Genomic DNA, 21,593 nt, shown 5'->3' on the forward strand with positions numbered 1-21,593 from the left:
CCTCAGCATCGCAGGCCACCTCTGGCCACATCGGGCTTTGTGATGCTTCACGTGCTGTGGCTGCAGCTGGGCTAGAACCCAGATCCCTCAGCTCTGAAAGCCTTGAGCTTTCCAGAGAATCCCTATTTGCAGTACAGGGGTTATGACATGCAGCTCAGCAGTTCTGATGCCAACCAGCAGAGGTCAGTGGGGTACTGTGTTGGACCAAGCCATCAGCAAGACAGGCCCTTGGCTGAGGCTGCAGCTTGTGGTACAGTCGAATTTCAGCCTTCATTTAAAAAAAAATGTTTTCTAGCCATAATGGTTGGGATGAAAAGCCAGGAGTCCTGACTCCCGGGATCTAATCCTCTTATCCCTCCCTTTCCACTGTGCTCAGCCATCTCTCAATCTTCTTCGCATTTGACTGCCCCCCTGCCTCAAGACAAAAAGTCTCACAGCCTTGGGGTGAGGCTTGGAAAATATTTATTTGTGGTTCACACTTTTGACCCTGAGCGAGCTTGTCTCACGCCGGGGGCGGGATAGAACCTGGTACAAAAAAGCAAAGAGGTCACCAAAACTCTACGAAGGAATCTGTACAGTATCATACAACAGAGATACATTCAGCACATGCACACACCTGCCACCAGGGGATGCTGCAATACGCAGCCCCTCCCCTTCAATGCTGGGGGGTGTGCCTTGACTCTAGCACAGAATGATTTATTTTTCCTAATCACAGGCCCAGTAGGAAGGCAAGGGAGGCCCTGTGTGTGTATGTCGGGGTGGGGCTGGGGAATCTCCAAGGGGTCCCCTAGACAAAGAGCTGATTGAAAATGTTGGGGGGAGAGGGGGGCTTTCCATGGAAAATGTTGACTTCTGGCGGAAACTCAGAATACTGCCATAGCTTGATTTGGAAATGCTGCTGCGGTGCATCATGGGAGATGTAGTTCTGTTGCTACATGATTTACCTCTGTGGGCTGGGCTCCCCAACTGGACTATATCGCCCATGATGCATCATGGCCACAGATCCCCATGAGGCAACCACCTGGCCAAGAGGAGAGGTCATGGTGCATCATGGGAGATGTAGTCAAAGTGCCGTAAGCTCTCATTCTCTATTCTCCAGGCTCCCAAGCCAGACGCCATCTCCCACGACTCACCCATAGCTGAGGGCTCCCCAGATGCAACCGCCTCTCCACAAAGGGACTCTGTGGTGCATCATGGGAGATGTAATTCCGTTGCCTCATGCTTCCATTCTCTGTTGTCCAGGCTGCCTGGTTGCACTACCTCTCCTATGATGCACTAGGGGAGTCCCTGGCCATGGTACATCATGGGAAATGTAGTCCAATCGCAAAGCCCAGCCCACAGAGTAGAAAAGCATGAGGCAACTGACCTACGACTCCCATGAGGCACTGGGGTGCCACGTCTAAATTGAAATATTTTGGTGTCTTGGGTGTTTGATTTTTGTGGCATATTCCCTGGGGAGCAGGTGCTTTTCGAGACAAATTTCCTTTGGTTGAAAACCCAATTTCCCCTAGAAAAAATCAGTTTTGATGGAAATTTTCCCTCCAGCCCCAACTACTCCTTCCCAGGTGAGTGGCTTCAAGACAGAGGGGCTTAGCGAGGGACCAACGCACGTCTCAGAACAGAAGCAGATGGGGCTGGGCTGGGTGATGGGCAGGGGTGGATGGTGGGGCTTGGAGCTCCTGGGAGTGGGCAGACCTGGTCTCCGTTCATGGAGCACAGACACCAGATTGACAACCGTCAGCATTCAAGGCATCTGGCTGGACAGCATGAGAGCAGGCTAGGCAGACGTGGAGGGAGCATCGTCCCCCCACACCCTGACAGAGCGCCCCCTGCCTCAGTCCCACCCTGGGACACCCTTGGCGGATGGAGTTCATTATCCACGGCCCGTCCCTCTGCAGAAGCTGCCGGCTGGGGACAATCAGTGAGGGCTGAACAGGAGGGATGTGGACACTGGTCCCGCTAGGAACTGGGCTGCGTCCTGCAACCTTGCTTCACGCTGACAATGGGAATGAATTTCAGGGGGAACGGAGCCGGCGCCTCTAGAGGGAAAAGGCCCCGCGTCCCTTTCCCCACCCCCCTGAGCCAGCCAGTCCCCCTTTGCCCGGGGACCAGGTTGGAGATGGTGCCCCCTAGAGGGGAAAGGCCCCGCGTCCCATCCCGCCACCCCTCCAAGCCCGCCAGTTGCCCACAATATAGCAGTTGCGTTTCCCTCATGCCCACTCCACTTCCACTGTGCAGCTCACTGGCCAAGGCCTTGCAGCCTGGCAGGGAATCCTCACCAGCCAGCCTGTTACCTTGTGCTGGAGCTGCAGATCGCTGGCAGGCCAGGCTCCTTTGAGGTGGTGACCCAGCTACCACGGGCATCCGGTTCCCCACCCCTGGCGAGCTTCCACCTGTGTGATGAACTGGGGCAGCCTCAGCTGGCTGGTCTGAATTACCCCCCTCCAAGGGGCGCCCCGCTGGGTTGGACCCACATTGGTGTGGTGGGGCGAGGAGAGTGAATGTGCCCCCCTGGCACAGAGGGGCGGTTAAGGTGCTTTAGCAGAGCTGGGGGGAATCAGGGGGCATGAGGGTCCCCAGGGCAGGGACGAGCCCACCCCGATTCCCTTATACCACGGCATGGGCGGGGGGCAACGTGGGTCCAGCCCGCTCTCCCCCCACGCTGGATCAGAGCTTGGGCTCCAGGCCGGCTGGCACATTGAGTCCATTGAGCTTGGCTCTTTCCAGGTTGGAGATGTCCATCTTGGGGAGGCCGCGGGGCAGGGGCAAGGGCAGCCCCCCCTTGTCCAGGGGCTGGCCATGGTCCCCCCGGGTGGCGTTGTGGATGAGGCGCGGGGCGTTGTTGGCCAGCAGCTCCTGCGGGGGCAGTGCCCGGCCTTTCCGGCGGGTCCACAGCACCAGGAGGGCACAGAGCAGGGCGGCCAGGAGGGGCAACAGCGCCAGGGGCAGCAGGGCATACAGCAGGGTCTGGTCAGTGGCCTCTGCAGGAAGAGAGAGTGGTGAGAAGGGAGCGCCAGGCCCATGGTGCCAGCCGCCCCCTGAACCCCCAGCCCCGGGCCTCTGCCCCATGCCCAGCCTTCCCCCCACCCTGAGATAGCTCCCCGATCCACCCCTCCCTGCCACGGCACCAGCGGGGCCCTGTCGTCTCCTCCCCAACCCACCTGCGCCAGCCTGGAGCTCCCTGCCCCTCTGCCTGGCATGGTGCCCGCCCTCCTCCCCCTGCCCTGGCACCATTCTCAAAACACCTCCCTGCCCCTCCCGCACCTGTCACGAACCCAGAGCTGCCTCCTCCTGCCCCCGTACCTCCCCCATAGGGGCTGCCAATACGGAACCATCCCCACGGCAGGTGAAACCCCCGCTTCCCACGCCCGGCCATACCTGCGCAGCCCCCCTCCGGGCAGGAGCACACGTAGCTGCCTGCCCCGCCCAGGCACGAAGCCCCCCTGGGGCAGGGGTTCGGGGAGCAGAGATCCAGCCAGACCTAGGGCACAGGGAGAGCAGAGATAGCAGGGCCCAGCACTGCCTGGCTGGCACCACGCTGCGGGGTGGGGGTGGGCAGGGAGATTGCCAGGCCAGGGGGCCTCTGGTCTGTGCAGCCCCAGTGAGCTGATGCAGTCCCCGCATTCTCCCCAGGCTGGATTTGGCCCACTGAAACCATACAGCCTCCGTGGGTCAGGATCACGGTCCCCATTTTGTAGAGGGGGGAAACTGAGGCACAAAGGCGGGTTTGGGGGTGGGAAGTGACTTGCAGAGGGTCACGGGGGGGAACCAGCGGCAGAGCCAGCAATAGAACCCAGGAATCCTGGCTCCCAGCCCCTCCCCCCTGGCTCTAACCTCTAGCCCCCACTCCCCTCCCATCTCTGACATGGCTCCTGCCTCTCCTCACCAGATCCTGGTGGCTCTTACCTCGCAGAAGGGCCCGCTGAGGCCAGGCGGACAGCTACACACCACCCCCTGCCCTGGCGTCTCCTGGCACCGGGCTCCGTGCTGGCAGGGGGTGCTGGCGCAGCCCCCCAGCTCTGTCTCGCAGGCCTCGCCCATGTAGCCAGCGGGGCAGGAGCACACGTGCCCGGTACCCACCGCCTGGGGGGGACAGTGGACAGGGAGGAGGAGCATTGTCATTGGCATAGCAGAGACCAGCTCCCCATGGTGACAAGACCCCACAGCGACATGGAAACGGAGCCCCCCAGGGGCAACCTGATGGTCACAGTCCACTCGGGCAGGAGGGGGCTGGGGGAGGCGGAAACACCCCGTCCTCAGGGGCTGGGGTTTGGCCAGTTCAGGGCAATGCCCATTCCCATTCCCACCCCCCCAGCAGCAGGGGAACGGGGCACCATGAGTATCCACGGCCATCAGCCTTTGGAGTCCCCCCAAATCCATCCCCTCTCTCCCCAGCCTTTGGGGTCCCCATGTCCACCCCCTTCCCCATCATCATTTGGGGTCCCCCCAATATCCATCCCACCCCCCCACCAGCATTTGGGGTCCCCCCGGTGTCCATCCCCTTCCCACCCCCAGCCTATGGGGTCCTTCATATGTCTGTGCCCTCTCTCCCCAGCCTTTGGGGTCCCCCGTGTGTCCATCCTCTCTCCACACCAGCTTCTGGGGTCCCCCAAATCCATCACTTCTCCCCCAAGCCTTTGGGGTCCCCTGTGAGTCCATCCCCTCTCCCCACCAGCCTTTGGGGTCCCCCCAACATCTTTGCCCATCCCCCACCAGCCTTTGATGGCCCCCCAGTATCCTTGCCTATCCCTCACCACTGTTTGGGGGCTCCCCATGTCTGTCCCCTCCCTGCAGGGGCTCTGCACGTTCTCTGGGGACCCTCCCTTTCCCTGGCCCAGGCTGCAGTGGGAACATCACTGAGCTGCTTTTGGGGTGGAGAGCTAAGGGGTGAGGTGCTGCCTCCAGACCGGGAGAGGAGGGGTGATTCCTGTGGCCGGCACAGCTCCCCCCGCATCCCTTCCCAGAGCAGCAGAGTCTGAGGGGCGCACACCCACCTGGCACTGCCCCCCATTCTGGCACCGCCCCTGGCAGCCGTCGTCTCCTGCAGGTGGAGAGGAGCCGGGGGTCATGAAGAGACGAGGCAGCGCGAGGGGAGTCCTGGGTGGGGAGCAAGCCGAGCACCCCATCTGCCTTGCAGCCCCAGCTCACCTTGGCAGGGGCATCAGCTGCAAGCCATCATGGGGCCCCGGGACCCACCCCCTTGGTCCCCAGGCATCTGGCAGGGCTCTCCCACTGCCAGGGGTGGGGGGTACGGACCAGCCAGCAGCTTTGGACCACTACTGGCTAGGGCAGGATTCAAACTGGCAACTCACATGCCCCATCGTGACTCGCAACCAACACCTGCTGGTGTGTGTGTGTGTGTGTGTGTGTGTGTGTTGCCCCCTACCCTAGTAGTGGAACCGATTAGCATCGGCCAGTGGCAATGGCCTGGGAACGAGTGGCCCGATTCTCGGTCAGGCTTAGGCCCCCTCCCATAGCGGAAAGCGGGGGGGAAGCAGCCCCTTGGGACCCCCTGAGCCGGTGGGGAGTGGGCGTAAGGGCTCTGATCCCAGCCCCCCGGTGCAGGCTGCTGTGGCTATTCTCTGCCCCCCAGGACCCATAGGGGGCAGATCGGGAACATGGCCAGAGCGCCCTGCGCTGTGGCTATTCTCACATTCCAGGCCATCCAAGCTCCCTCCTGGTCCGACTCCGCCCCCTCCCAGCCATGGCCTGGCCCTGCCCCCTCTTGGCCACGGCCGAGTCCCAGCCACCCTCTCCTGGCCAAACCTGGGCTGTGCCCCCCGCCTCACTGGCCCCAGCCCCAGCCCCAGCCCCAGCCCGGCCCCCCACAGCCCTGGCCCACTGGTCGCTCTCTTACTGGTCTCGCAGTTGGGGCCGGCCCAGCCCTCCAGGCAGTCACAGAAGTAGCCCCCGATGAGGTTTTTGCAGCCCTGGGCGTGCACGCAGGGCTCCCGCTCACACTCATTGGCATCTGTGGTCGGGGGGGCTGGGGTCAGGGCAGATCGCGGTCGAGGGGGGGAGGCTGCTGGCCCCTCGTGGGATCAGTGTGGGAAGGTGGGATCAGTGGGAAGAGCCAGACGTGTCCCCCCTGCACCCGCCCCGTCCAGCCCTTGGCTTGGGGATTGGGGATCGTGGGCCCTTGTCCTGCTGGGAACTACCCCGACTCACTCGCACCACCCAGTGGGCATTGACTTGCAATGCCCCCAAGGGTCCGGCGCCCAGCTCAGACTGGCCATCGTGAAGTGAGCAGCCCCGTTTGCCAGCCACGTGGCTCCTCTCCCACCACAGGGATGCTGCTGCTTCCCCTAACTCCCCACCGACCAGACACCCCTCCAGGCCTCTGTTGCCCTTGGCAGGGTCCGAGCTGGCTGTAGGTCCTTGGATCTGCACAGCTGGGGAGGGCAGGGGGGCACATCCAGTCCTGGGTCCTGTTTGTGGGGGGAGAGTTCACTGCCCCCTGCTGCAGACTCACAGGAAGGGGAGGGGGACAGTACCCACAGCACGAGGGTGTGGGGGGCAGAGGGGAGGTGACTGGGGGGTGCTGTGTCAGGGCATGGGGGCAGGAGGGGGGTGCCATGGGGCAGTGTCAGGCTGTGGGGAGCAGGGGGCACTGTCAGGGCGTGGGGAGCAGGAGGGAGGTGCCATGAGGCAGTGTCAGGGCATGGGGAGCAGGAGGGAGGTGCCACGGGGCAGTGTCAGGGTGTGGGGAGCAGGAGGGGGTACAATGGGGCAGGGGGCACTGTCAGGGCGTGGGGAGCAGGAGGGAGGTGCCATGAGGCAGTGTCAGGGCATGGGGAGCAGGAGGGAGGTGCCACGGGGCAGTGTCAGGGCGTGGGGAGCAGGAGGGAGGTGCCACGGGGCAGTGTCAGGGTGTGGGGAGCAGGAGAGGGTACAATGGGGCAGGGGGCACTGTCAGGGCTTGGGGAGCAGGAGGGAGGTGCCATGAGGCAGTGTCAGGGCATGGGGAGCAGGAGGGGGTGCCCGAGCTCAGTGCCCCGGGCTTAGCCTCACCCAGCTGGCAGGTTTTACCGGTCCATTGGGGCAGGCAGGTGCAGCTGAACCCATCCGGGAGGGGGTGGCAGGTTCCGCCGTGGGCGCAGGGCTCCGGCAGACACTCGTCCAGCCCTGCCAGGGGAGGGAGCGGTTAGGGAGGGCGGGACCCCGGGCATCCCCGCAGCGAGTGGGCTGGGCTCAGCCAGGCCTACAGGGCCCCCCGGGGCTGGACCGGCGCCCTCCTTCCAGCCATGGCGTCATGCCAAGCGATGCTGCATGTCCGGCTGGGCAGGGGGGACCCTGGGAGCAAGGCCCGGTCCTGAGGCAGGAACCCCTTCCCTCCCAAGGCCGGTCAGGGACAGCCTGGGTCAGGGATCCTGCACCACGGTGCTATGGGGTGACCTGAGCCTTGGGGGGATCCATCCCCAGCGGGGTCAGCCCCGGCCGCCAGCCCCCCAACAGCCTCCTCCACCCTACCCCCACAGCTTCCTTTGCCCCACTCGCGCCCAGTCCCTCTGTCTGGTCCCCTGCCCCCCAGCTGAGCCCATCACGTCCCCCTCTCCCCAGCCACTTGACTCCCCACAGAACTCCAGGCCCCCAACAGGACCTCAACCCTTTTCCCCCAGGGAACCCCAAATCCCTAACAGCATCCCTGGCCCCCAGGTCTTTGCCCCTGGCCCCCTGAACGCCCCATCTCCCTTCCCCCATGGCCTATAACAAGTCCCCTTTAGCCCCCAGTAGGACCCCCATACCCCCTGGTTCCCTCCTGCTGGTCTCCCTACCTTTGTAGCTCCATCCCCTCCCGGCCTCCTTTAAGCCCCCCTCTCCCTCTCTCCTGGTCCTCACCAGGGCCCCCCCAGAATTCCCCCATTCCCAAGAGAACCCCAGACCCCTAATCTCTCCCCTGCAGGCTGCCAGCCACTGCTGCTGGGCCCTAGAGCCTTCATCTCAATGGGGCCCCCAAGGACCAGCTTCCCCCACCCCGTGGGCGCCCCAGCACTCACGAGAGCAGCCATGGGGACAGGCGGAGAAGCTGGGGTCCTCCCCAAGCCAGCCCCCTCCCCCCCCAGCCTCCTCCCACCCCCCATACAGCGCCCGCTGCCCCCTCACCCCTCTCGCAGTCCCGGCCCCGGAAGCCCGTCGGGCACAGGCACTGGTACTCGTCAGGCTCCGCGTTGGTGCAGGTCCCGCCGTTCCGGCAGGGCCGGTGGGAGCCACAGTAGTTCAGGTCTGGGGGGAGAAGGGTTCGGCTCAGCTCCAACCAAACTCCACTGACCCCGGGGCTGCCCTGCTGTCCTGCCAGGGAGAGGGAACCCAGCCAACCCGCCACAGGGGGCGCTGTGGGGAGCGGGGCAGGGTTTCTGGCAGTTGGGGGGAGCCCTCGACCACTTCAGTCCCGGCCTCTCCCAGCAGGGGGCGCTGTGGGGAGCAGGGCAGGGGCACTGGCTGTGGCAGGAGCTCCCAGCTACTCCAGTCCCAGCCTCTCCCAGCAGGGGGCGCTGTGGGGAGCAGGGCAGGGGCACCGGTTGTGGCAGGAGCTCCCAGCTACTCCAGCCCCGGCCTCTCCCAGTGGGGGGCGCTGCGGGGCGGGGCCTGCGGGGCGGGACACACACAGCCACCCAGCTGCTCACCCTTGTCGCACAGCAGCCCGCCCCAGTTGGTGTCGCAGTCGCACTTCCAGGGCTCGGTGCAGGTCCCGTGCAGGCAGCCGGGGAAGGGGACGCACTCATCGCAGTTGGAGCCCGTCCAGCCGTAGTGACACCTGGGCAGACAGACCCGGCGTGGGGAGAGATGGGCGCACATCGGGGGCGGGGGGGGGGCAGCCTGGCACAGAGTCACCCGCAGTAACAGCCACGGGTGTCTGGTCTGGGGACCCCGGGGACGTCTGCATGGGGGCAGTGGGGGAGGAGGCTGCCTCTGCTCATGACCAACCCCCTTCCCCCCCCACCCAGGTGGGGTGGGCAGGGGGCAGCTGGAGCCCCAAGCGGGCAGCAGAGAGTCAGGCGATGCCATATGGGTGGTTGTTAGGGAGGGAGCTGGGCAGGGAGACGAGGGCAGCTCCCTGAGTGGAGTCTAGTGGTTAAAGGGGGGCGGGGGGCTGGGAGCCAGGACTCCTGGGTTCTATCTCAGCTTTGGGAGGGGTGTGGGGTCTAGTGTAAAGGGGGGCAAACTACGGCCTGCGGGCCACATCTGGCCTGTGGGACCCTCCTGCCTGGCCCCTGAGCTCCTGGCCCGGGAGGCTTGCCTCCCTTGCAGCCTCAGTGCACTGTGCTCCAAGCAGCGTGGTAAGGGGGCAGGGAGCAGGAGGGGTTGGATAGAGGGCAGGGGAGTTGTGGGGGTGGTCAGGGAGCAGGGGATGGTGGATGGGGCAGGAGTCCTGGGGGAGCCGTCAGGGGGCGAGAAGGTGGGGGGGCGGTCGGATAAGGGTCGGGCCATGCCTGGCTGTTTGGGGAGACACAGCCTCCCCTAACCGGCCCTCCACACAATTTTGGAAACCTGATGTGGCCCTCAGGCCAAAACATTTGCCTGCCCCGGTCTAGCGGTTAGAGGAGGGGGGCTGGGAGCCAGGACTCCTGGGTTCTATCCCTGGCTCTGCATGGGGTGGGGCAGGTTTGCCTGGGCTGTTTCCCTGCCCTGCAAAGCCCCCAGGCCTTGCCAGGGAAGGAAAAACGCCCAGAGTCCCCTTCCCTGACCTGCGCTTCCCCCCTCCTGGGCCCAGCCCAGCCGACCGCTCCCTCCCCAAAGGGCAGGAGGCAGCGGGCAGCCCTGGCTGCCGGCACTTCCTCCCGTCCTGCCCAGTGGAGAGTCTGCCTGGCAGCAGGGGCAGGCCTGGGTTGGGCAGAGGCTGCAGGAGGCTGGGAGGGGATCCCAGCAGCCTGCCAGGGAAGCCACACAAACAGCACCCCACATCCATCTCCGCTCTCCCCCCAGCTCCATCCCATCCCTGGGGTCCCCCCCCCACTTCCCTAGGGGGCTGAGGTAGGAAGCCGGCGGGGGAGTGGAAGGGGATTATGGAGGGAGCCTGAGGAAGGGGGCAGATGGGGGCCCCTCTCACTCACTTGCATTCTCCAGGCTCCTCGCAGAAGCCATGTAGCTCGTGGCAGCCCTGGTGGCAAACGGCTGTGAGAGAAATGGTGGGGGTGGGGGCATTAGGGGCAGGGAATGCCCCCCCGTCACCTCCCCCTTCCTCCATCTGTGGGCACCATGCCCCCCTCCCATTCCCTGGGCACCACGCCTCCCTAAGCGCCCCCTTCTGTTCCACCCCACTTCCCAGCCCCCCCCCCATTTTCACGTGCCTCCCACCTCCTGCCCTTCCCTGCGGGCACCGGGCCCCCCCGCCCCAGCACGTACCCCGAGTGCACGCCTCTCCCGTCCAGCCATCCAGGCAGACCTTGCTGCCCGTGGCGTCGCAGCCGTGGTGGCCGAAGAAGTCGTCGCGGGGCCGGCACAGGCGGTTGCAGGCGGGGCCGTAGTAGTGGTGGGCGCAGCGCACCCGCAGCCGGTACTCCAGCGCCGTGCCCCGCCCGTGGTGCCGGAAATCCTGCCAGCCCTCGCCCGGGTTCAGCATCCCCGACCGCGTCACCCGCTCCACCAGGGACCCCCCGCCTGCCGGAGAGGGGAGCCCATCACTGCCCTGCCCCGGCCTAATGTGCCCTACACCAGCTGCACCCCTCCCGGGGGGCTCCAACACTGGCTAGCTCAGGAAGGCCGGGAATGGGACATGGGGCGTTTCCTCTCTAGGGGCACCGGCTCCAATCTGGCCCCAGGTTGGGGGACGGGCTGGCTCAGGGGGGTGGGCAATGGGACATGGGGCCTTTCCCCTCTAGGGGCGCTGGCTCCAATCCGGCCCCAGGGTGGGGGACGGGCTGGCTCAGGGGGGTGGGCAATGGGACGTGGGGCCTTTCCCCTCTAGGGGCACTGGCTCCAATCCGGCCCCAAGGTGGGGGACTGGTTGGCTCATTGTGGTAGGGAATGGGACATGGGGCCTTTCTCCTCTAGGGGGCGCTGGCTCCAATTCAGCCCTAGGACAGGGGGCTGGCCAACTTGGGTGCCTCACCCGGGGTGCCGGGGCCAGTGATGTTGTCAGCATCCCAGGCTTCCAGGATCAGTGAGTACGAACGCTGGGGGATCAAAGCACAAGGTTAGAGGGGCCAGGTGTCACTGACCGACCCCCACCCCCCAACTCGTGATCCGATTGTTCCAGGGCTGGGGAAGTGGGCAGGGGGTGAGACTGAGCGGCTCTGCGACCTAACGCCTCCTGTCCCAGGGTCTATGAGCTCTCATGGCTGGGTGGGGATCCTTAACCCCACCGCACAGATGGGGAAACTGAGGCACACAGAGCTGGCATCCTGACTCCCAGCCCCCCCCCCCAGCTCTAACCACTAGACCCCACTCAACTCCCAGACCTGGGGATACAACACAGGAGTCCTGACTCCCAGCCCCCCTGCGCTAATCTGCTAGACCCCCACTCTCCCACCCCCAAGCTACGGATAGCGCCCAGGAGTTCTGCCTCCCATTTGCTACGGGGAGGCCATGCCGATGAATTCCTGCCTGCTGTGGGAGGAGACTGATGATCGCTGGGCATTTTCAGAGTTCTACATACTTTGTTGTATGGCAATTGTCTCCTCTCCTCCCAAGAGGTGGCTGCACTGTTACCTAGGTGCCATGCCTGCTGCATGCGGCGTGGGAGCGCAAGGTGCTGCACGAACGGAGGACAGCATGGGAGACAGCCAATAAACCACAGCAATCCCCAGGGGATCAGCGTCATCATCCCCATTTCACAGATGGGGAAACTGAGGCACGGGGCGGGAGGGACGTGACCGAGCTCCGCCAGCAGCAGAGCTGGGAGCAGAGCCTGGCTCTTTCCATGCCAAGGGGGGGAGGAGGGGGGGCTAGTGGATGGAGGTTGCCAAAGCAGGTCCGGTGTCAGGGAGATGTCTCAAAGGGGTGGATCCTGGAGTTCAGGGCGCTGGCGAGGTCCGTCATGGCTCTCCTGTGCCACGCCCTGGTGCCAACGCTTGAGACCAGAGCGGCGGCTTGAAGGTACCTGGCTGGGGCATGGGCACTGAGGGGAGATGGGCAAAGAGGGGGGTCCCCCTTGCCACCCCGCTTTGGTCTGGAGTCACTCCGGAGGCTTCCACTGGGAGAAATCCCTGGCCGCCTCCTGCAGCTGCCGCTGCCTGAGCCAAAACATTCCTTCTGCCCACGTAATGTTCCAGGCGTGGCCCATGCCAGGGGGCTCCCTGCCCTCGCCCCTGCCAATGCCCCCCGGGCCCCTGCGAGGGCGTCAACCAGAGATGCTGCCTCCTTTAGCCGCAGTGACGGAGCCGATTTCCCTTCTCACAGGCACCTGGGCACCGACCCGCCACCCGCTCCCATGGGATACTGCCTGTTCCCAGCCCAACCCACCCTGCTGCTCCATCTCCGCTTACACTCAGAGGCTGGGGGCAGTGGGGTCCCCCCTCCCCTTGGGGTTCTGTATCACTTGGGGGAAACAACCACACTGGGGACAGAGCTCAGCTGCTGCAAATGTCACTCCAACTAAAGGAGACTCCCTGCGAGCAGTATAGGGGCCGTGACACACGGAGCAGCGGGTTCGATTGAACCCAGGAGAGGGCAGTGGCACACGCACACACACACGCACGCGGTCTCCCTGGGGTGCCATATCAGAGCAATGGGTCCTTTCAGCCTGGTAGCCCCTCCCCTCACTCTCTGACAGGAGAAAGGTGGGGGCACCATGCTCCCTTCCCCTCACCCATACTCCAGGGACCCCTGGACGGGTCCCCCCACTAACATCCCCTTCTAGCAGCATCCTGGCCCTGTAGCAATCCTGCCTGACTCCCTGGTCAGTGCCCGGTGAGAGGGGGGAGCCCTGTGTGTGTGTGTGGGGGGAGTCTGCAGCAGAGGACCCCCCAGGCTCTGCTCATGCCCAGCAGCCTCACCCCAGACAGAACTCCCTTATGATTCCAGCCCAGCCTCTTCCACTCTGGAAGGAAAGGGGGCTACCCTATATATGATTGCCCCTCCCCCACCAGCTGCTGCCACCCCTCCCCCATGGGGTTCCGCCTCCCCCCACCTCCCCGTGGATGCGGGGAGACCTGGGATGTGCCTGTCCCCGCCTGGAGGCTCGCAGGGGCATGATGGGGGCGGGCGTGGACCCAGGGGGAGCCGCAGGGCTGGGGTCAGGGGGAGGAGGTGGCTCCCAGGCCTGAGGGCTGCCTGGGGGGAAGGCAGGGGTCAGGCAGCCCAGCAGGGATCAAGAGCCGCCTCTGCCCTCCCCTGGGTGGCAAGATGCCAGCGCAACTGGGTCTGTGCCGCCCAGCGTCGGGGAGAGCCACAGGCGGAAGGATACAAATGGGGGGTGGGGGGCAGTGAAAAGCCCCTAGAGGAGGAAGGATATGAGCGAGGTGAGTAAAGGGGCCTCTAGAGGTGCAAGGATACAAGGGGGGGAGCAAAGGGTCCCTCGAGGGGGAAGGATATGAGCGAGGGAGGGGGGCAATGAAGGGGCCCTAGAGATAAAAGGGTATTAGTGGGGTGGGGGGGAGTGAAGGACCCATAAAGATGGAAGGATACAAGGGAGGGGGGGCCAGTGAAGGGGCCCCTAGAGGTGGAAGGATACAAGGGGGGGAGCAAAGGGTCCCTAGAGGGGGAAGGATATGAGCGAGGGAGGGGGGCAGTGAAGGGGCCCTAGAGGCAGAAGGGTATCAGTGTGGTGGGGGGGAGTGAAGGACCCATAAAGATGGAAGGATACAAGGGAGGGGGGCCAGTGAAGGGGCCCCTAGAGGTGGAAGGATATGAGGTGGGGTGGGTGATATGGTCAACATGTAGGGCCAGAGCAGACACAGTGTGTCCTGGGCCCCTCCCCCAGCTGAGCCCCAGGCATGGCTCCCCCTCTCCCCCCCCCCCCTGTCAATTCTCCAAACACCCCTGCAGCTGAGGCAGCCCCTGCGTCCACTGGCAGAGCACCCCCCCCCAGCAGAGGGGGCACGTGACAGCAGCCAGCAGGGTCCCCACCACCATACCAGATGGGGGCCCAGGAAAGGCTGGAGCAGAGGATGATGGGTAGCTGTAACCCACTGTCCTGTCAGCACTAAGCTGGGGGCTCCAGCGCTGTGAGCTTCCCCACAGCAGTGCCCTGTCCCTGCCCAACCAGGGACTCTGGTAGTGTGAGTTTGTTTCCAGTGAGTCTCATCTGGCATTTCCCAAGGCACCGCTGCGGGACAGTTCACTGCACCCGAGGCCCCGGCAGGGGCACTGCTGCGGGGAAACTCGCCACACATACTCCCCTAGCCCAGCCTATAACAGCTGGCACATCCGCGCCCCTGCTGGCTGGTTCAAGGGCACAGGATGGGTGCAGGGTAAGTGTCTTCCTTGTAATTAGGGAAGTTATTTAATTAAGTTATTTACCTTCTGCTTCCCCCCTGGGTGTGGGTGTGGGATGGGGGCGGGGCCGCAGTCCCAGGCAGCATCTGGTACACAGGCCCCATGGGCTAGGCGTGACGGGCTGCATTTCCCGCTACTGGCATCTGCCAGAAATCCTGTTCCATGCAGGGCCTGACCTGCCTGGCGCTGCAGAGGGCCCTGGGCTCCAGCCCCACCCAGGGGCCGTCAGCAGCCCCCGCACCAGTGGGGTGGCTCAGAGGCTGGGGGTGGGGTACGGAGTAGAATGATGCCCCCCCCACGGGGCACGGGCAGCCTTGGCCTGTCTCACACGTGTGTGCACTGACATGCGTGTGCTCACAGGCTGGCCCTGCGCGGGCTGCACTGAGCCGTCGCAAAGGGACACTGTCCTACGGTGAGGTAGCAGTTACTGTTATAAAGGCAATCTCCAGCCGGGCGCTAGGGGGCGCTGTCCTTCACCGGGCCCCGCCCCATTTCCCAGCACCTCAGCAGGATGCTAGGGGGTGCCGTCCCCGCTCCCCTGGCCCTGCCCCATTTCCCAGCACCTCAGTCGGGCGCTAGGGAGCACTGTCCCCCCTCACCTGGCCCTGCCCCATTTCTCAGCACCCCAGCAGGGCACCAGGGAGCGCTGTCTCCCTTTACCTGGCCACACCCCATTTCCCAGCACCTCAGCAGGGCACTAGGGGACGCTGTTCCTCACCTGGCCACACCCCATTTCCCAGCACTTTAGCAGGACACTAGGGGGCGCTGTCCCCCTCACCTGGCCCTGCCCCATTTTTCAGCACCCCAGCAGGGCACTAGGGGTCGCTGTCCCCCTCACCTAGCCTCACCCCATGTCCCAGCACCTCAGCAGGGCACTAGGGGGCGCTGTGCTTCTAGGCCCCATCTCCGGCTCTTCCCCGCGGCCCCCTCCAGCCCATCCCCCCATCTCAGCCCGTGACTCAGTGCTGGGGCCCATGGCATGAGGCCCCTGGGCACAGCCGCCAGCCAGTATCTCGGGCACGCTCTAAGGGAGGTTGGGGCTGCCCTGCTGATGAAGGGCCCCGGGCCCCGGGCCCCGCGCTGAGCAGCAGCCGTGGCCAGGTAGACAGCGGCGAACTCAAACCCACACGGGGGGCAGGAACCTGGGGCGCAGCTAGGGCTGGGTGCTGGAAATGGGATTGCAGCGGAGGGGTCTTGAGGGGCGGGTACAGGGAGCAGGGCAGGAGTGCAGGCGGTGTGGGGGGATCTCCTGGCTACTGCAGTCCCAGACTCTCCCAGCAGGGGGCGCTGTGGGGAGCAGGCCAGGAGCCGGCTGTGCGGGATGGCGGTGGGGATGGCGCGTGAGCCCAGGACCTGGTCCTGGCGCGCTGAGATCCGCAAGCAGCGTTGGATCCCGGCCCTGGGAAAGGTCACGCAGGGCGGGCCGCTGACCCCTGGGGCCGAAGCCCGGCCAAGGCTCCAGGAAGCCCCATGCCACCAGGGCAGGTCACGGGCCCCCAGCGTCCCTCGACCGGAGGTGCCTGGGCCAAATGCGTGGGCAGAATGAGCCTCTCTGCATACAGATCAGCTGGGCCTTTTGTGTGCATTCATCTCTGCCCACAGCTTCACCGAGCGCATCGGAGAGAGCCGGATGGAGATACCAACTCTGGGGGCAGGGGGGAGTGGGGTCCAGTGGTTAGAATGGGGGCGAGGGGGGCAGAAGCCAGGACTCCTGGGTTCTGTTGCCAGGTTTGCAAGTACAAGATGGTGCCAGCAGCTCCCTTAGCCCAGTGCAAGGAGGATGCAGAGAGCTGGGGGTGGGGGGGGGCGGCGGTTATGAGGGGAGGCCCAAAGCAAGGGCAGCAGGGAACTCCCCCCCAGCTTCCACAGAGAAGGGGTGAGGGCAGGGAACGCACAAGCAGAGAGATCGATCCAGCCCCTGTGAAGGGGTCCAGCTTCTCGTGGGCTAGGGAATGGGCAGTGGGCTGGGAGCCCTGGGTTCTGAGCCACTGCCCCACCTTGCCTCAGTTTCCTCTCCCCACTCTTTGTGCTTTCAGACTGCGAGCTGTTCAAGGCAGGGACTGTCTTGTGCTCTGTGCCTGTGCTGGGGGCTGCCGTGCGACGCCTGACAACGCTGCCCGACGGAGGTGGCTTTGGAATGGAAGCGGGAGAGCGAAGGGCCGGGATGCCGGAGCTGGCCGGAGCCCAGGATCGATAAATCACGGAGCAGGCGGGGCCACCCACTAATTCATAGAGATGGAGAGAGATTTAGCATCTGCCACAGTCTCCTGGGGAGCCGGGCGAGACGAGAGACCAGACACACCACCGTCCGCAGCTCCACCCCACTGGGGGCCTCCTCACACCATTGCCTGAGAGCTGAGCTACATGGCCCAGCACTCCTGACTCCCAGCCCGCCCTGCCCTAACCACTCAACCCCACTCCCCTCTCCACATCTGTTGCTCACAGCTGTGATGACAGCTCAAGAAGCACCTTCTGGGAGTCCTGGGCGCTTACAGCAAGGATCACTCTCCCAACCCATCCTTGCTCAGAATGAAGCCTCTGGAGGGGACCCCAGGCCGAGGCGGAATGGGTGGATTGGGGCTGGCAGGGTGGATGGCCCCGTCCCCCAGGGGCTCAGCCCAGGAGGCTGGCAGCAGCCCCAAGTGGAGAGCTTGGGAGAACCCCAGGGCCTGTCTGCACCCAGCAGCCTGGATAAACCCCGCCCTTTCACACCCAGGCCAGATAAACCCTGCCCCTTGCACACCCCGGCCAGATAAGCCCCACCCCTTGCACACCCCGGCCAGATAAACCTTGCCCCTTGCACACCCATGCCAGATAAACCCCACCCCTTGCACACCCCGGCCAGATAAACCCTTCCCCTTGCACACCCAGGCCAGATAAGCCCCGCCCCTTGCACATCCCAGCCAGATAAACCTTGCCCCTTGCACACCCAGGCCAGATAAACCTTGCCCCTTGCACACCCAGGCCAGATAAACCCTTCCCCTTGCACACCCAGGCCAGATAAGCCCCGCCCCTTGCACATCCCGGCCAGATAAACCTTGCCCCTTGCACACCCAGGCCAGATAAGCCCCGCCCCTTGCACACCCAGCTCAGCCCAGAGCTGCTGCTGCCTAGGCTGACACCGCAGCCCTCGCCCCCAGTGGAAGAGCTCAGGGGTCCTTACCGGCCAGGCGAACTGGAACGGCATTGTGATCCTGCCCGCATGCTCTGCGCCCTTCCTGGGCTTGGCCGCGAAGGTGTTGCCCCCCAGCACGGGGGTGGCGCCGGCCCCCAGCACGCAGGGCCCCCCAGGGAGGACACGCAGCTGGTACTCCTTCAGGCAGGCCCGGAAGTAGGTCCGACACTGCTCCCCGCCGGGACACGGCGGCTCTGCCCAGCCCCGGCAGCAGCGCCCGTCCGCCAGCACCCCCTGCTCGTTGTGCAGCAGCCGGATCTGCAGCTCGAAGGTGCCAGCCGCTTCGGGGACCTGGAAGTGGAGAGGAGCCGGTTAGAGTGGGTCAGAGTCCCCCCCACCTCCGCATCTCACCTCCTGGTCACTGTGAGCGCAGAACCCCCCTGCTCTGAAAGCCCAGCTCTTCCCATTGTGCTGCAGGCACGAAGGGAGAATCCCTTGCCAGCTCTGAGCAGTACAGGGCCCATGACACACACAGCGGTGCTGATTCCATCCAGCAGGGGGCAGCGGCATGTGCACGCTCTTTGCAGTAGCAGAAGCAGCCCCTTGCCTATTGCCAGCCCCAGCTGTCGTCCAAGGTGAATAAAGCCTGTGATGTGGGGGTTCACGATGATCTCGGACCTCCAAGCAAGCAGTGGGCCGGGGCGAACTCCCTCTGGGCATCACCACGAGGGATTGAATGGGGGCTGGGAACTGGACCCAGCTCAGGGAATTCAGAGAGACGGCTGCAACTTCTCTCCCAGACCTGGCTTCACCCCACAGTTCTGGGGCTTTCCAACGGCTCCATGGGGATGCAGCCACCTCTGGGGTGGATGGCAGTATCCAGGCAGCGCGTAACGCTGTGGGGAACACTGACCCTGACACCCAGGCAGCTCACGCAGTCCCTAAGCCCACCCCACAGAGCCCCCTTTCCTCAAGGGCTGGGGCGTGGGTCGAGGCATTCTGCACCCGCTGCTGTGCCCCTCACGTCAGCCCCTCCAGCTCTGATCCCAGCAAGCCCAGAGCTGAGTGCGAGGAAAAGGGGGCAGCGGGGGGAGGGGGGCAGGGAATGTTCACACCCCACCAGATCTTGCCCCACCCCAGGGCGCCAGGGCCCCACCACGTCCTGCAGCAAGGAAAACAACCTCCCAGGGAACTGCAGGGCGTTGCTGGTGGTTTACGAGCCTGGCTTCACCTCCACTCTCCTTTCCTCCGAGGGAGGGGTGCCTGGGCCTTTGATGGAGTCTCAGCAGCTGCCCCCCGGGTGTCTCCCATCCCCTCGCAGACCCACCTGGCCCCCTGGCAGGTCCCCAGCCTGTGCTGGTGCCGGGGCTCAAACCCTGATCTCCCAGGGAGATTGATTCGGAGGAAGTGGGGAATTGGGACCGGGGACCGTTTCTGGCTCAGGACAGGGAGATGCCAAACCCAAGATCCAGTGGGCCCCCCCCTCCAGCTCAGCCTCTAAGCCCACCCTGAGGAAACAGGATCCACCGTTAGATGGAGTAGCAGGCCCAAGGCAGCAAACATACTGAGATCCTCGCCCCATGCTAAGGTGCAGCTGTCTCTGGCGTGGGGTGCAACAGCTGTTTCTACAGGGATCCCTCACCCAGCACTGAGATGCAGCCACCTCTGGGGTGGGGCGCAGCCACTGTTTAACAACACGGGACTGCCAAGAAGACGCCTCCAGCCAGCTGAGTCCGCAGTGGGAACGGGGGCAAGTCGGATGGAATCACCGTCAGCGGATTTAGCCAGCGGGACGCCTGGGGTCACATTTGCGACGGGCTGGGTGCTCCAGTCGCTATGATCCTGGTCGAGCGTCTCACTTGAAAGCCAGCAGCACCCTCCAGGACCACAGCACCCTCTAGCACCCTGCAGGGCTCTGCACTGACCCGGAGGGGAGAGCGCCCCTTCCTGAGCCCTGGCCTGGCTCCCTGCAGCACCCTGTGTTTCCTCGGAGGTCTCCCATCCGAGCACCGAGCCAGCCCAGGCGTGGCGGACGGGTGCCGGCTGGAATGTGCCAGAATGTGCCGGGCAGGGCTCAGACCCATGGGCAAGGAGCAGCCTGGACACGGAGGCGCTTGCCCAGCCCCCCCATTTGCTCCCCCCGCTCTAGGCAGAAACAAGAATTCAGGGGGCCCCTTTCCCCAGCACCAAATTCCCTTCAGCGTCTCGAGGGCAAGGCAGGGCCCAGGTGCCCCACGGAGGGCTGGGCCCACTGGGCAGACAGACTGGTGCGGGATGGGTGTGGATGGACCGAAGGGGAGCGGGGAGGGAGGGGCTCTGACCCATTGGATGGGCTCTCACCAGCCGGGGTTCCCAGCGTTTCCCCTCACGTCAACTTTAAATCCCACCACTGCAACTTATGCCACACCCCATCGGGGGGACGGGGGGGCAGGGCTGCGGGGGGAGACGAACCTGAGCCACCCACGCCTGGAGGCCACCCATTGGGGCGCCCTGCCCGGGCCAGGGACCCCCTTGCTCCTTGCCAATTCCAAACACCCCATGGGCAGGGGCGCGGCCTTCCCAGGGACCCCCACTGTGCTGTGGGGGATGTGGGCTCCCCCTGCCAGGGGGACCAGCCCCCCAGGGTCCCCCTGCCCCCCCCCAAGCCAGGGAAGGGCTGCCCCATGGACCCAGGCTTCCGGAGAGTGGCAAGTTCCCAGACAAAGGGCAGCCCAGGGTGGGGGGGGGCCTGGGGGTCTGGGGGGGGGGGACTCACCTGGGGCCACATCTGAAGCAAGAGGAGGAGGCAGAGAACCCAGCCGCTTCCCGGCCTCATTGTCTCTGGCTGGCCGCCTCCCGGCGCGCTGGCTCCCCCGCCACACCTGCCCCCCCGGCCGGCCCCCCCGCCGCCGCCCGCCCCCCCAGGACAGGGGCGTCCCAAGCGCGCTGCTTGCGGGGCATATAGAGGCCGGAGCCACCCCAGGCGCTGGCTGCCTCCCCAGCCCGGTCCCCGCGGCGCTGAGCGGCTCCCAGCCGGGTGCGTTCGCCGGGAGCCGCCTGACATCATGCAGGATGGGGTGGGGCCAGCCCCGCACCCGGCCAAGTCATTAAGAACTTTCCCTGCTAATGAAAGGAGGAAGCTGGTTTCCTCCCCCCGGCCCCCGCCCCCCCCCCCCGCCCACGGCCTTCGCTGGCAGGAGCGGGCCGGGGGGGCGATAAGGGGTTCTTGGGGAAACTGTAGGATCCATCCATCCCCCCCGCCACACACATCGGTCCATCTTTCCATGTATCTATCCATCCATCCATCCCCCTATGAATCCATCCATCTCCGCTATGCATCGGTCCATCCATCCATGCATCCATCCCCCCCCCCCCGCATCCATCCATCCATCCATCCATCCATCCATCCATCCCCCCTACACATCCATCCATCCCCGCTATGCATCGGTCCATCCATCCATCCATCCAACCCCCGCCACGCATCCACCCATCTCCCCCCCCCCCCCCGCATCGGTCCATCCATCCACCCCCTCTATGCATCCATCCATCCCCGCTATCCATCCATCCATCCATCCATCCATCCATCCCTCCCCGCCCCCCCGCATCAGTCCATCCATCCATCCATCCATCCATCCATCCCCCCTACACATCCATCCATCCCCGCTATGCATCGGTCCATCCATCCACCCATCCAACCCCTGCCACGCATCCACCCATCTCCCCCCCCCCCACATCGGTCCATCCATCCATCCCCGCTATCCATCCATCCATCCCCGCTATCCATCCATCCATCCATCCATCCATCCCCCCCCACACACATCGGTCCATCTATCCATGCATCTGTCCATCCATCCATCCATCCATCCATCCATCCATCCATCCATCCCCCGCCATGCATCCATCCATCTCCCCCCCACACACATCGGTCCATCCATCCATCCCCGCTATCCATCCATCCATCCATCCAATCATCAATCCATCCATCCATCCATTCTCCCTACACATCCACCCATCCCCCCTATGCATCGGTCCATCCCCCCCTTATGCATTGGTCCATCCATCCCCCCATCACATCCATCCATCCCTCGCCACTACGCATTGGTCCATTCATCTATCCCCCATA

General features: G+C 64.7%; 1 protein-coding gene across 1 annotated transcript; it reads right to left on the reverse strand.

Moving 5' to 3' along the window:
• Nucleotides 1-445: 445 nt before the first annotated feature.
• LOC114021597 (protein jagged-2) lies at nucleotides 446-20,546 on the reverse strand. The gene is made up of 13 exons (XM_037884626.2): nucleotides 20,247-20,546; nucleotides 17,540-17,842; nucleotides 11,051-11,114; nucleotides 10,345-10,599; nucleotides 10,053-10,113; nucleotides 8,625-8,755; nucleotides 8,104-8,223; nucleotides 7,012-7,125; nucleotides 5,858-5,971; nucleotides 4,995-5,041; nucleotides 3,907-4,083; nucleotides 3,379-3,481; nucleotides 446-2,981 (listed from the first exon to the last, which is right to left on the reverse strand). The coding sequence occupies exons 1-13, from the start codon at nucleotides 20,535-20,537 to the stop codon at nucleotides 2,668-2,670; spliced, it is 2,094 nt and encodes a 697-aa protein (XP_037740554.2). The 5' UTR covers nucleotides 20,538-20,546; the 3' UTR covers nucleotides 446-2,667.
• Between the last annotated feature and the right edge of the window lie 1,047 nt (nucleotides 20,547-21,593).

Source organism: Chelonia mydas, chromosome 23 (assembly GCF_015237465.2).
Source record: "Chelonia mydas isolate rCheMyd1 chromosome 23, rCheMyd1.pri.v2, whole genome shotgun sequence".
Taxonomy (NCBI): Eukaryota; Metazoa; Chordata; order Testudines; family Cheloniidae; genus Chelonia; species Chelonia mydas.

Coding starts and splice junctions, on each gene's coding strand:
- LOC114021597 (XM_037884626.2), bottom strand. CDS start 20,537: ATGATGTCAGGCGGCTCCCGGCGAACGCACCCGGCTGGGAGCCGCTCA. Junction 8,756..10,052: donor GAGGAGCCTGGAGAATGCAA/GTGAGTGAGAGG, acceptor CTGTCTGCCCAG/GTGTCACTACGGCTGGACGG. Junction 4,084..4,994: donor AGAATGGGGGGCAGTGCCAG/GTGGGTGTGCGC, acceptor TGTCCCCCCCAG/GCGGTGGGTACCGGGCACGT.